This window comes from Cheilinus undulatus, linkage group 12 (genome assembly GCF_018320785.1).
Source record: "Cheilinus undulatus linkage group 12, ASM1832078v1, whole genome shotgun sequence".
NCBI lineage: Eukaryota > Metazoa > Chordata > Actinopteri > Labriformes > Labridae > Cheilinus > Cheilinus undulatus.
In genome coordinates this window covers 24821739-24834491 of record NC_054876.1, presented here as the reverse complement: position 1 = coordinate 24834491, position 12753 = coordinate 24821739, and the positions used below count along the sequence as shown (strand labels likewise).

General features: G+C 39.9%; 2 protein-coding genes across 4 annotated transcripts in view; both read left to right on the top strand.

Annotated features, from left to right (window-relative positions):
• The window catches only part of rbm27 (RNA binding motif protein 27), a 30208-nt gene extending 25369 nt beyond the window's left edge, over positions 1–4839 (top strand). For 2 of the 3 annotated variants that reach the window (XM_041801679.1, XM_041801677.1), the window contains one exon: positions 1742–4839. In XM_041801679.1, the coding sequence (XP_041657613.1) occupies positions 1742–1843 (102 nt within the window). In that variant the 3' untranslated portion in view covers positions 1844–4839. The remainder of the gene's footprint in view (positions 1–1741) is intronic. The other variant, XM_041801678.1, reaches the window with a different exon arrangement.
• A 5117-nt stretch (positions 4840–9956) lies between these two features.
• On the top strand, positions 9957–11364 carry pou4f3 (POU class 4 homeobox 3). The gene is made up of 2 exons (XM_041801976.1): positions 9957–10079; positions 10426–11364. The coding sequence occupies exons 1-2, from the start codon at positions 9957–9959 to the stop codon at positions 11362–11364; spliced, it is 1062 nt and encodes a 353-aa protein (XP_041657910.1).
• The last annotated feature ends 1389 nt before the right edge of the window (positions 11365–12753 follow it).

Here is a 12753-nt window from a genome sequence, read left to right as displayed (position 1 = left end):
AGACTGTGTTCAGAGACAGCTGTTCTTTCCTCCCAAGCAGGAAGACAGCTTAGACCTTTTTATATGCTGATGATACTGTCATCTATTGCTGTGCACCTACGCCTGCACAAGCTTTTGTAAATCTTCCGCATGCTTTTGATTTAGTACAAGATCAGATTAACCGGCTGCAACTTGTTCTAAATGCAGATAAAACTAAACCCATGTTCTTTACATCTTCAAGAACAGCTAAAAGATCTCTGTCTGAGAAAATTGTTACTAAAGACGGTCAAGAAATGGGGCTGGTATCCTTGTTTAAATATCTAGGGTTTTTGCTAGATGAAAACTTGTCTTTTAAGGAGAACATTCAGTATGTTGCTAAAAAGCTGAAGGTTTTACTAGGCTTCTTTTACAGAAACAAGTCCTGTTTCTCTCTTTATGTCAGAAAGAGGCTGGTTGAGTCTACTTTTTTGCCTGTTCTTGATTTTGGTGATGTTTTGTACATGAGTGCTTCTACTCAGAGTTTTCATTTGCTGGATAGTGTTTATCATGGAGCTCTGAGATTTATCACTAACTGTGGATTTCTGACTCATCATTGTACTTTATATTCTAAAGTCAACTGGACTTCTTTATGTACACGTCGCCTTGGTCATTGGTATATTCCTCTTTGTTGATCTTGAAGGAAGGATTGCACAACTTGCGTTCGTTGGACTTTGTGCAGTTTGTTGTTCCCAAAGTCCGAACTGAACTGGGAAAGAAGGCTTTTAGGTTCTCTGCTCCTTTTGCATGGAATAATCTGCAGACTGAATTTAAACTGCAGAACTTGGTGACTCTGAATGTTTTTAAATCTTTAGTGAAAACTCTTGAATTCAAACTCGCTGAGTGCCACTGTTTCGACTGATTATTTTATTATTGTTGTTTATATTTATTGTGTATTGTTGTGAGTTTGACTGCATGTACTGTTGAAACTATGCATTGCTGTCATTCTTGGTCAGGTCTCCCTTGAAAAAGAGATCTTTGATCTCAGTGGGACTTACCTGGCTAAATAAAGGTTAAATTAAAAAAAAAAAAAAAAAATCTGGGAGATCCCTCAAACAGACTGCACCTTGTATGCTGGAGCGTTTTATGTTCCAGATGTTACAGTAGATCTGTCACTTAGCTGGTGGCAGCCATTTAAAATACTTTCATAAAATAATTCAGCTTATTCTTAATGGTCTCATTTGCTTTGTAAATCTTTCCAAGTTATCAGTGTTGGTTTCAGCATGAGTCATAACCAAGTAATAACTCCTCACAGTAACTTCAAAGTGCAATAGGTGACATTTCCTCTATAACAAATTACAAACTACTTCTATTTGTGTTTTCAGGTCTTCGACTTAGGCTTCAAGGAGAAATAGATGAGTAATAGTTTATCAGAACAAGCAAGCAGTTTGGTCCAATTTTAAAAATAACATTTCAATGTCTCAGAAGTTTCTGAAGCCACGACCTGCAGGCATGCTTTCCCTAAAAGACAGAAGGGAAAAAAGTTTTTAGCTGAACAGTAGTGTGGGTATCAAGTTTCTCATTTCACAAGTCAAACCTGCTCATAAATTTTCCCCCAACACACATTAAAGTCTGCTTCTTTTCCATGTGATGGAAGGTTTACAGTAGGATTTAGACAAGCAATCATGACTAAAACTTTTATCTGTAAAGAATCAAAAATATCTTTATCAACAAGATGTTCATACCTAATAATATTTTTCCCCATTTTCATTTTTCTTTGACACAGAAGGAAGCGAGCTCTTACTTGCCTGGTGAGGAGGAAGAAGAGGAGGAGGAAGAGGATGACGATGAAGATGATGAGTACGAAAGCCGATCTTGGAGACGATGAAGGCATGATGCTCTCAAGGAGAATCAGCAGTTTTCCCCCATGTGTGCAGATAGAATCAATTCAACAGAACTCACACTTTAGTTTTTCCTTTACAGTATTTTCACAAGAAGTAATTTTAGACTCTAATCAAAGTAAAAGCTCCTTACTTTCTTGTACATGAAAAGAAGTTCTGAGGGAGGACAGTTTTTGTATCCCTCGACTCAACAATTATTTAAAACATCTCACTTTTGCTGAGAAGGATAAATGTTAAGTTGTTCTTGTAGATAGAAAATCCTATGTAAGTTTCAGTGTGCTTACCAGATGATAAATATCAGTAATGCACAACATTTGTGTCTACTGTGAATAGGTATTTTTATACATACTGTATTTAAGCTCTTTTCTCACCACTTTTTGAAAAACCTTGTCCTCAGTTCAGGGACTGCCATTCCTGCACAGATAAAACGTTCTCTCTGGCTACCAGAGAGATATTTATTTATTTTTCCACTGCGTAAATGCACCGTGCAGAACCTGTATCAGCACAGTATAGTGTGGTTTTCCATTTCACTTTGCTCTCACAGTTTGTTTCAGTTTGCTTAGGCCAATCCAAAATGATAAAGAATCTACATATGTTTGACAGCGGCTTCTCTGTCCTGGCATGAATACATGCCTCTTTGTGCATGTTGCATTCCTAAATAAAAATACTGTATCCTGACTAAATTAGAGCCAGTGCAGGTACAGAAGGATACCAGTGCAATAGGAAAATCCAAACTATGTAACTATGTTTACAAATGGCTGTGTCCATTCACTTCACATACAGTCTTGTACTAACTCAGATTTCCCTGCTTGTATTTTTTGCTCAGTAAATGTTTAGTGCCACTCTGTGTAAATATAAACACCTGCACAGGTGTTCTACATTTTCTAAGAGTGTGTAACATTTTTCACTTGTGTCATTTTGTTTCCTGAACGTCCAAAAGGCCTGCCAGGACAAGGATCAGATCACCCATTTCAGAAATGTGAGATCTAAAGACAGGTGTTTGAATGTAATACGGAACAGTTGATTTTAATATATATAAACATAATTTCTTTGCCTTACACAATCAGCAGTTGGCTGAATTTTTACAATATTTGTGATTTACTTTTGTAAATTTTGTAAATGCTTGAAAGACAAATTACTGTTCTTTTTTTTCTTGGTGTTTTGTTTTTGTAAGTTTCTTTTTCTGTCATTTGACATAAATGGGGAGGTTGTGTCAGAGGGGAAGGTCAAGCAAGAGTGCCCAGCATCTCTGCTTGTATGTAAGGTTTTGCAGTTTTTTTTTTGTTCAACCAGTCCAAGCTGTTATTTGTCATGAAAGTCGCAGATTGCTGACTCTGAAGGCTCTCGGTGACGGAAAATTCTCTTGGAGTCGTGCACCGCATTTGTGCATTGGTGCAGCTGTGCCTCCAACGAAACACTGTCAGAAAGGACTCCAACAATGTGCGCCTTTCATGACAAATTTCTACTTTTTTTGCCTTCTTTGCATTTACTGTATTTTAGAAAGGTGGGAGGAATCTAATGTATTAAAATCATATGGGTGTTTCCCACAGAATGGCACTGTACTTGGGCGGTAGGGATGGCCATCTTACCCTGCCTCATTCTTTACATTAATTTTTTTGTGTTTCTACTCTTTTGACAGTTTTCATCAGCAGTACGTTGTATAAAGATACTCAGATAACTTCAAGTGATAGTTATAGCGGGTGAGCTGCGAGTAAGAGGGATTATTGTTGATGAGGTAGTGTAACTCTGTTATCCTAGTGCAAGAGTACAGATAATATCAACAGCAAAGAGCTGATGAACTCTTCAGTTTTTCACGTGATGTGGCAAGTCAATCAGTGCTTTACCAGAGGGATGTTCTAGTGGATGTCTCTTGAATATGCAGATACATATAAACTTACAAAAAAAAGTCAGAAGTAATACTTGGGGGGTGCTGTAAATATACCTTGGTTGCCTGCCCAAGTATTGTCTGTGTGGGAAACACTTAATACTAAAATGTGCTCAGTGTATAAAAATACATGGAGGACAGTAACTTCTATCTGTTTACATCCAACCTAATGAATTGTTTGATGTATGCTTATCATAACTCAACTTTAATCAATCATATCCAATAACCAGCCTTTACAAGCATGCATGTAGAAATCGACATGTGTATAGGAACCTGAATGTGAATATACATGCAGATTTCTGCTTGCATGTGTATAAAGTCACTAACACAGACTTTCCAACACAACTTTGTTGTCTGGCATCATGTGCAGAACAGTCTGAACCCCTTTACGTTTTTCCTCCCACCTAATGTTGGTAGCACTCTTGTTTGGATCACATATCTCACAGTGGACTGATGATTGAAGAGCCCTCTTGCTAGTGACCTCATTTCCCAGTTGAAACATATGAACTCATGTTTTGGTCTCCACCATCATGGTTTCAGTCAGGTGTGCAATGGAAACGAAAGCTTTTCTCATTTGCACCCTGTACTTCAATATGTTTTCCTCATGGATCTTTGTTTTCTTAATTGAGGTCTCTGGCTGTTTTAAAGGACAAACCCTGACTGGCAGGGTTCTTGCTCATCTAAGTGAAGATTCAGGGACAGTCTCTCCCCCACTTTTTTTTTTTTTAAATATCTTCTGTATGCTACTATCACACAATGGTGTAAAAACATGTAAAATGTTTATTGAATAATAGTTTTGGATTTGTTACTGTTTATATTTGCAGGATGTGGATGTATTTTCTTCATGTATTTTGTTTGTAAAAAAAGGATTTCTAATTTACTAGCATGTTTGCTTTTGCCAATAAAGACAGAGGAATGGGGTGCTTGTAAAACCAACGAAAAAAAAGAGAGAAAAGAAAAAATAAGATTTGAATTGGATCTCGGAGAGATAAAGAAAAGAGAAAATTTTGAGTTAAAGAAAGAAAATTGACAAAAAAAAAGTTATCATTGGCAAGGGGGAAAAGAAAGCAAAAGCATTCCAGAAAACATAACCTGAAACTTTTGTCTGGTGTCCTTTATTTTTATGGTGAACTACTTACAGTTTTTCACTTATGTTCTTAAGTTGGTTTGAAAAACGTTGCCTCGTTGCTTTACTGACTGTCATGCGCAGAATTAGTCTTCTGGTCGGCCGGGTCGTAGTCTATGCCCCATCAGAAAGTGCATCAGTTAAATTGAAAATATTCACAGACTGGCCTGGAGATGGATGCTCCACAATGTCATTTAGCGTCCGTTTACGTATGGTACAGATGAGAGGCTTGTTGATAATGTAAGTAAGAAGGAACTGTTTACCCTCATGTAGAACTTATTTATGGTTTATAATTGTCAAAACTGAATGAAAATGACTTTATTAATTACAACAGTGGTAGCAACTGTTAAACTGAATATATCTTAAAGATGCGAGTAGGCAAGAGCACGAGGACGACCTCAACACAGCGTCTTGAACTCTTACGTCAGTATCGTGTGTAGTAAGATTCGCGCCATGACACACTCGCTGAGCGATATCACTCCGCCAATCGCAGCCTTGAAGGCAGAGTGCACCACATCAAATAGTTTTCTTTTGAAACCAAAGAAAACACCAACATAACACGTTAAATTACCATTAAAATCAAGTAATGGGAAGTATTTCAACCTATGCAAAAAAAAAAAAAGACCTGCAAAATAAAACTGAGCAAAAATAAATCTTATCTTACATGTTCATTGGCAGTAAATATCTGTCTAAACTCAACTGATTAAAATCAATTATAAGAATCGAAACACTGCATTCAGAAAGTATCCAGATCCCACGTTTTTTTTTTATTTTTCAATTTTGTTATGTTACAGCCTGATGCTATATTTTATTCTCATTAATCTATACTCAGTAACCTGGCTTGGAGAAAAATACAGTTTGTCAGTGTAGACATTTTGCAAGCTTATTTGTTTAGTTAAATTTAACAAATTATTATGAGTCAATCTATTGTGTGATCAAACTGAGGAGAATAGGCCAATCATGACTAAGAGCATCACTTTTAACACCAGTTCTCCTCCCCAAACAAATGCCACCACATCACAGGAAGGACCTCTGATGCTCTGTTTAATTACAGCACCCCAGGACTACGACATATTAAAATATCACTGAATAATGCATGAGCATTTCTTACTTTAGGAAGTCAAGTGAAAACACTTGCAGCCTGTTTGGTTTAATGCAGGGACTCTTGGCTCCCCTCTGGGGAAGAGATTTCAAACGGGAGCCTGAACAGTTCAGCTCCTGGCAGATGGAGCCCATGATAGCCTGGTGACTGTGTGGTAGAGGAACCAGCAATGTTAGAATTATTTCTTTTTTTTCTTAATGTCCTGATCTAAAGAAAAGTGATAATTTGCTATTTTGAAAAAAAAAACAAAAAAACAAAGTTAATGAACCCCATACTGAAATGTGGAAAAAGACATTATTTCTTGTTATCAGTCATGTTTATCAGGGATCAGGAATGCCATGCCACTGTAGATAGTGTCTTTTTTGTCTTGGCAAAGTGCTTTTCCATAATTGTCATGGCAGATGTCTCAAAGTCTAGAATAAATTATTATCATATGAAAGGAAACTAATTTACAACTCTGAAATTATTTCCTGCTAATGATAAAACAATAGCCATTTTCTTTAGATAGATTTTCTGATAATGCTGACAAATTTTGTTCCATTTTCACAGAATAATAATATCAAAAGTAATTTTTGGGAAAAACATCTTTCTTAATGGGCTAAATGATATAAATCTGTCTTTCTGTCTGTGTAGTTATCTAGGCAAACAATCAATTAATTTATACGGCATCTTTGAAAACAGATTTAGATTTAAGTGCAAGGCCACACATAAGGGGGATAAAGGGGAGCGCTTTCCCAGCCAAATTGGGGGCCCATGGAGGTCAGCAAAGTCATGATCTACTGTTAAGTATAGCAATTATAACCAAATATTGCCTAAATAATAACCACTCCTATCAAAGCAACAAATATTTTTATTAATGTATGCCTTTGAATATAGACTTTTAAAAATGTAAACCCTTTTTCTTAAGGAAGAATTAAAATGGATTAAAGATGCAACAAACAAAGGCAGAAAAGGTGGTGAAATAGGGTTTTATAAGTAGCAGAATATGACTACAAGTAGCAAAAATGTATTAATAGATGGGAAAATAGGTAGAAAAACTGGCTGAAAAAAGGTGAATAGGGATCGCAAGTGGAAAAAAGGGTATCAAGTGGCAAAATTGGGCATGACAAATAGCAAGGTGCGGTTAAAAGTAGCAGAACATGAGCAAAGAGAGTGGGAAAAATGGGTTGATAGTGGCGAAAATGGATCAACGGAGGCAACAATAGGCAGAATCAGCAAAAAAGCAGCAGAAAAAAGCGGAGCGAGTGGCAGAAATGGGTGGAAGTTGGTGAAATGGGATTAATGGATTTACAGAGGCAAATGTGGGCAGAGAAGGTTTTTAAAGTAGCAAAAATGGTTAAAAGTCGCAAAATGTTTTGAAGTGGGAAAACTGGTTGAAAAAGTAATGAAAAGGGGTTAAAATGGGACAATTTTGTTTAAAGTGACAAAAAATGGGTATACATGTGTATACATTTGCACAAAATTGCCCCAAAAAAGTGGCAAAATGGTTGGAAATGTGGTTAAAAGGGGTTAGAAAGTGGAACCATTTAATTATTTCAATGTCAGAAACCCAGTAATATCTTGGCATACTTTTCATTACCAAAATGAATTAACTGTTAGCAAGGATGCTAGCACCATTGCACCTGATCTGGCACACATGCATCAATACTATCAATAAACTATAACTGAGGAAGGCCCATTCTTTGGGTTTGTCAGGGGCCCAGCCAGATCTGTGGGCACCTCTATAAACACTTAACCAAAAGAAAGAAACTTTAACAAAATGACATCAACAAGGGCCAGTCAAGGCATCCAGACTTTTAATTCTTATTGAAATAGTTGTACCTTTTTTTAGTATTTTTTTTTTAATGACAAGTCAAGATTATGAAGCAGCACCTGAAGATATGAGACAAAACTTTAAGATGAATATTAGAGTATTGATAAGGTTTCTGGATCTCATAACAAAATAGAGAAATTGAAAAAGGGGTTTGATAAACCAAAAGATCCCTACTGAGTTCAAGCACTTCAGAAAGTCCTGCTTCATATCAAACTAATTATAGCAGGTAGAGTTATGTTGAAACATGAAATCCATACAACAGGGGATTTCTGTGGTACAATGGTGTGAAATAAATTGTTGGAATCATGGCTTGCAACAAAAGACCCGATACTACAGCTGTAGTGAGCATAAATTGTTAATTTCTTTTCTTGTCTCATAGAGTGTTAAACTGTTGAGATGTGGAGACTGAGTTGTTAGTTTCTCATCTATGAGGTGATGGGTAAATACTGAAGAAGAGCCTCTTACTGCTCTTTGCTTGGAGCCTCAAAATTAATAAAACCACCCATGGGGTTCATTTAAGTCAGTATTGTTTTGTTTGAATGTGTTGCCTGTTTGAGTTCTTGCAGGAGATTAAAATTGAACATCTTAAAGATCTGCTGAAGTTCAAGGCATGAGAGCTACACAAGTCCATAATGAAGTCATATTAAATTAAGAAAAAGGAGGGAACTTTCAGTTGTGATAACTTTAAACTAAAGTGAAACTTACTGACCGAAATCTGTTAATGAAGGGATGAATGCAGTGACAGAAAAGCTAGATCACGTAGTGGAGAGTGTGTGCTGGCCAGATGGGACAAATATGAAAACACTCTCCATAAAACATGTCAGACTCAATCTTCAGAATCTAAACAGAACAGAGATGACAGAGTTGTAAACAATGACTGCTTAAATATGAATGATCCTGGCTATAACAGCTATTAAGGCAAAAGCTCTGGAAAGGGTGACATGAGGGCAAAAGAGGGACATCATGGGATCCCTTTGGGAGCTTTACATGTGGACTTATTTTGAGAAGATTGACATTTTATTATGGCAGGAAGTTATATTTCACATACAAACCTCTTAAGATGTAATATTTAATGAATGAAAGATCATCTTTTGCAGGAACATAAAATGCTCATATTCATGTTAGGTTGATGTATTTTCTTTCTCTCCCCAGCATGCAACAGGCTCACCTGGTGAGAAGAAGAGACCTTGGCCTGTTTTAATCTGTGTAATGAATGAGAACATGCCAACATGGTAATGGATGCCTGCCACCATGCTGCTGAATTATTAACAGTCTGGGGAACCAGAGAGGTGGCCTGCAGGATCAGATGGACCCGCTGTGTCATCGGCCCACCTCTGCCCGCCCCGGCTCCTCTTTCGGTCTGTTCACCGCAGAAGTGTAGGTTCAAACAAGGCGGCCACCTGAGTATAGCTGCCCCGAGGATGCTTGTTCACATGGGGGGAGAGGGGAGTCAGACACCTGGGTCAGAAATCTGCAGGCCTATCTCAGTTCAATTCAGTGAGCTTTACTGGCATGGGAAACAACTGTTTGAATTGTCAAAGCAGTGTACTTATAAATCAATACATTTTCTGTTTATACAGTCACAAAAAAATTAATTATAATTGGTATCTTTCTATCAGTTCTTTCACTTTTAGTCACCTCTTTTCATTGTCTGTTCTTTCTTCTCTCTTCCTTCTTTCTTCAAACCAGCACTGCCCTCGGCCATGTGGCGCTGTCCATGGTGCTGAAATTCCAGAAACTTACATCAGTGGTTATTTCTTCCTAAACTTTTTCAGCATTTTGGTGAGAATTTTAGTTAAACTGCCACAAGAGTGAAATATACCACATGGCCACACAATAAACCTCTCAAGAATAACAAATAATGAGGATGTAACACTGCTAATAATTGGGTTTATTTGACATTTGTGCACAAAGGCCAGCATTTTGCAACTTGAAAACTGAGCATATGAGTGGGTGAGGGAGGGGGAGGAGGAGGGAGGCTGAAAGACAAGGAGGAGGAGGAGGAGGAGGAAGAGGGGAAGAGAGGGATGCCGGGAGGCGCTGCCCGATGTTAACAGCTCATTCTGTCTGTTGAAGGAGAGCAGAGGAGCTCTTTGGCTGTCTGTCCGCTTCCCTCTCGGCTGCCTTTTAATGTCAGGGGCCACACTCCTCGCGCGCTGCTTGCAGGGAGGAGGATGATGACCATGAACGGCAAGCAGCATTTCTCCATGCACCCGGCCCTGCACGAGCCGTCAAAGTATCCCGGCCTGCACTCAGGCTCGGAGGGCATGCGCAGAGTGTGCCTGCCCGGCCCGCAGGTACGTTTGAGGTCGGGGGTGGAAGAGTGGAAGGGGAAATATCACGCTGAAAAATGTCTGTAAAGTTGATTTGACAGGACTTTGTTCTATCCTCTCTCTCTTTCCCTCTCCTCTGTCTGCGTTCCCCCTCTCCCCCTCCCACCACCCTCACCTCCTCCCCCTCTCTCTCATCCACATGTCTATTCGAGCAATGCTCTTGCTTTCATATTAATTTTTATGACCTGCGCTTTGAGGAGGGTTCTCTCCTCTCCTCGGCGCTGCTTGCCTTTGGAAAATGTTTTTTAGATCCTGAGCGCTGCCTGACAGAATTCCCCACTGACTCCACTATGCGCACTCTTGCTTGCAGCTGCAGGGCAATATATTCGGAGGCTTTGATGAGAGCCTGCTGGCACGGGCAGAGGCTCTGGCGGCTGCTGACAGCATTGTCTCTCACGGCAAGAGTCACCCGTTCAAACCAGACGTGACTTACCATACCATGAGCAGTGTCCCCTGCACCTCAGCCTCCTCCTCTTCCTCCACCACCGTGCCCATCTCCCACGTCCCCTCCACCATCGCCTCCCACCACCATCACCACCACCACCTCGGACAGACCCTGGAGGCCGGGGACCTCCTGGATCATCTCTCCAACAGCCTGGCCGTGACCGGGATGGGAGCTCCGGAGCCACCTGGGATGACCACGTCGGCGCACCACCATCAGCATCCCCATCACCACCTGCAGACTATGGGGCAGCTGCACCAGGCGATGGCCACCATGGCGCACCCTCACTCTCTGTCCGTGCACGGTGGCATGGCGTGCGTCAACGACGTGGAGTCTGATCCCAGGGAGCTGGAAGCCTTCGCCGAGCGCTTCAAACAGAGGAGGATCAAACTTGGGGTGACCCAGGCGGACGTGGGATCCGCGCTCGCCAACCTTAAGATCCCCGGAGTAGGGTCATTGAGCCAGAGCACCATCTGCAGGTTCGAGTCCCTCACTTTATCCCACAACAACATGATCGCGCTGAAGCCGGTGCTGCAGGCCTGGCTGGAGGAAGCAGAGGCTGCGTACCGGGAGAAAAGTAGCAAGCCGGACCTTTTCAATGGGGCCGAGAGGAAACGAAAGCGCACGTCCATCGCTGCGCCAGAGAAGCGCTCTTTGGAGGCGTACTTTGCCATCCAGCCTCGGCCCTCCTCGGAAAAAATCGCGGCCATCGCGGAGAAACTGGACCTGAAAAAGAACGTGGTTCGAGTGTGGTTTTGCAACCAGCGGCAGAAACAGAAACGAATGAAATACTCTGCGGCGCACTGAGTTTCACACATCATCATGAATAAAATAGCCTACTACATTTTTGATCGAGTGATTAATAATAGCCTAAGTAGCCTAACTAACAGGGATTATCAACAGCTCCTCACCTCTCATCTGGGATTATCTGCAAAAAGACTTTTACTATGTCTCCTGTTCCCGTCACTCACTCCTCCTTGTTGCACTTTTTTCATATTTATTGATCAATATTGGACTGATTAATGATTGTGTTAATGATCCGTAAGGAGGCAGATTTTGATGTTGTTGTTGGTGTTTCTTGCACTCACTAGATATGAACTTTCCACCCTGGCAGTCTGTCACATTCAGGGATCACTTTTTTTAAAAAGGAGTTTAAATGGCCTCAGCTGGTTCTTTTCATTTACAGTGGTGTTAAACTGAGGCTGTATGAAGAAAATGACTGTTTTTGTGGATTTTACATCACTGGCTCACATCCGGAATGTCTTTTTTTCACTTATTTTTTCCGACTATTGTGAGATCAATGATGAAAACAATAACACATTTTTTGCAAACTTCTCTCTGTCCGTGAACTGTGTGATAATCATTGACGCACAAATATGAATCATTACGCTTTCACAGGGTATCACACACTGAGTCTGTTTATCTTGAATTATTTAGAAATGGAAATGACACCGTCATATTATACGAGGCACCTCCGTGTGGCTTTGGCTGCTGCTATATTTTAGTATTTTGATGTGAACGTGTTTTGGAGTATTACAGGTGAGCTATATATTTGATATATGGCGCAGATCCAGTAGGCTATACAGCCCTTAATCACCTTATTTAATTATTTATTTTCTCTCACTCTTGGTTTCACTTGATTAAAATGTGTGACGTTTAAACTTAATAAATTATTGTTTATTTTCTACAATTTCTCTGAAGCAGCGACTTCATTCTTGTGCTTTAAGGTTGATTTTATTCATTTTGTGGCAGGAGAATATAAAACATTGAGGCTACCACTGGGTTTAATGTTAAGAAATGCAAAATAAATCTATACGTCCTGAAAAGCACCAATAGGCGATGAAATCCTTGTTTGTTTACCGGGAACTCTCTCACTTGTTTTATTTATAAATCCCCCAACCTCTGCAGGGATTAAATATGTATTGTCGTACATGATATAAGCGCCAGAGAAAAATACAAGGCCTCCTTTTTTTCCCAGCTATTTTCACACCGTGAAAACGCAGCACGCGCTCTCTCTCCACGGTGCTAACGGCCCCTTCCTCTCTAATTAGTGCTCTTTGAATTATGGATGCCCGCGTGTCACCGGGTTATGTCGTGCTTGCATGGGCTTTGAAATTATTAAGTAATGACGATGCAATATTAATTATACAGCTATTGGTATAAAACGAAGTAATGTGGAGGAGTTGGGAGGAGAAG

Excerpts from the sequence above, each read along its gene's own strand:
- pou4f3 (XM_041801976.1), top strand. The coding sequence starts at position 9,957 with ATGATGACCATGAACGGCAAGCAGCATTTCTCCATGCACCCGGCCCTG. Across the intron at positions 10,080-10,425 it reads TGTGCCTGCCCGGCCCGCAG|CTGCAGGGCAATATATTCGG; the intron begins GTACGTTTGAGG and ends TCTTGCTTGCAG.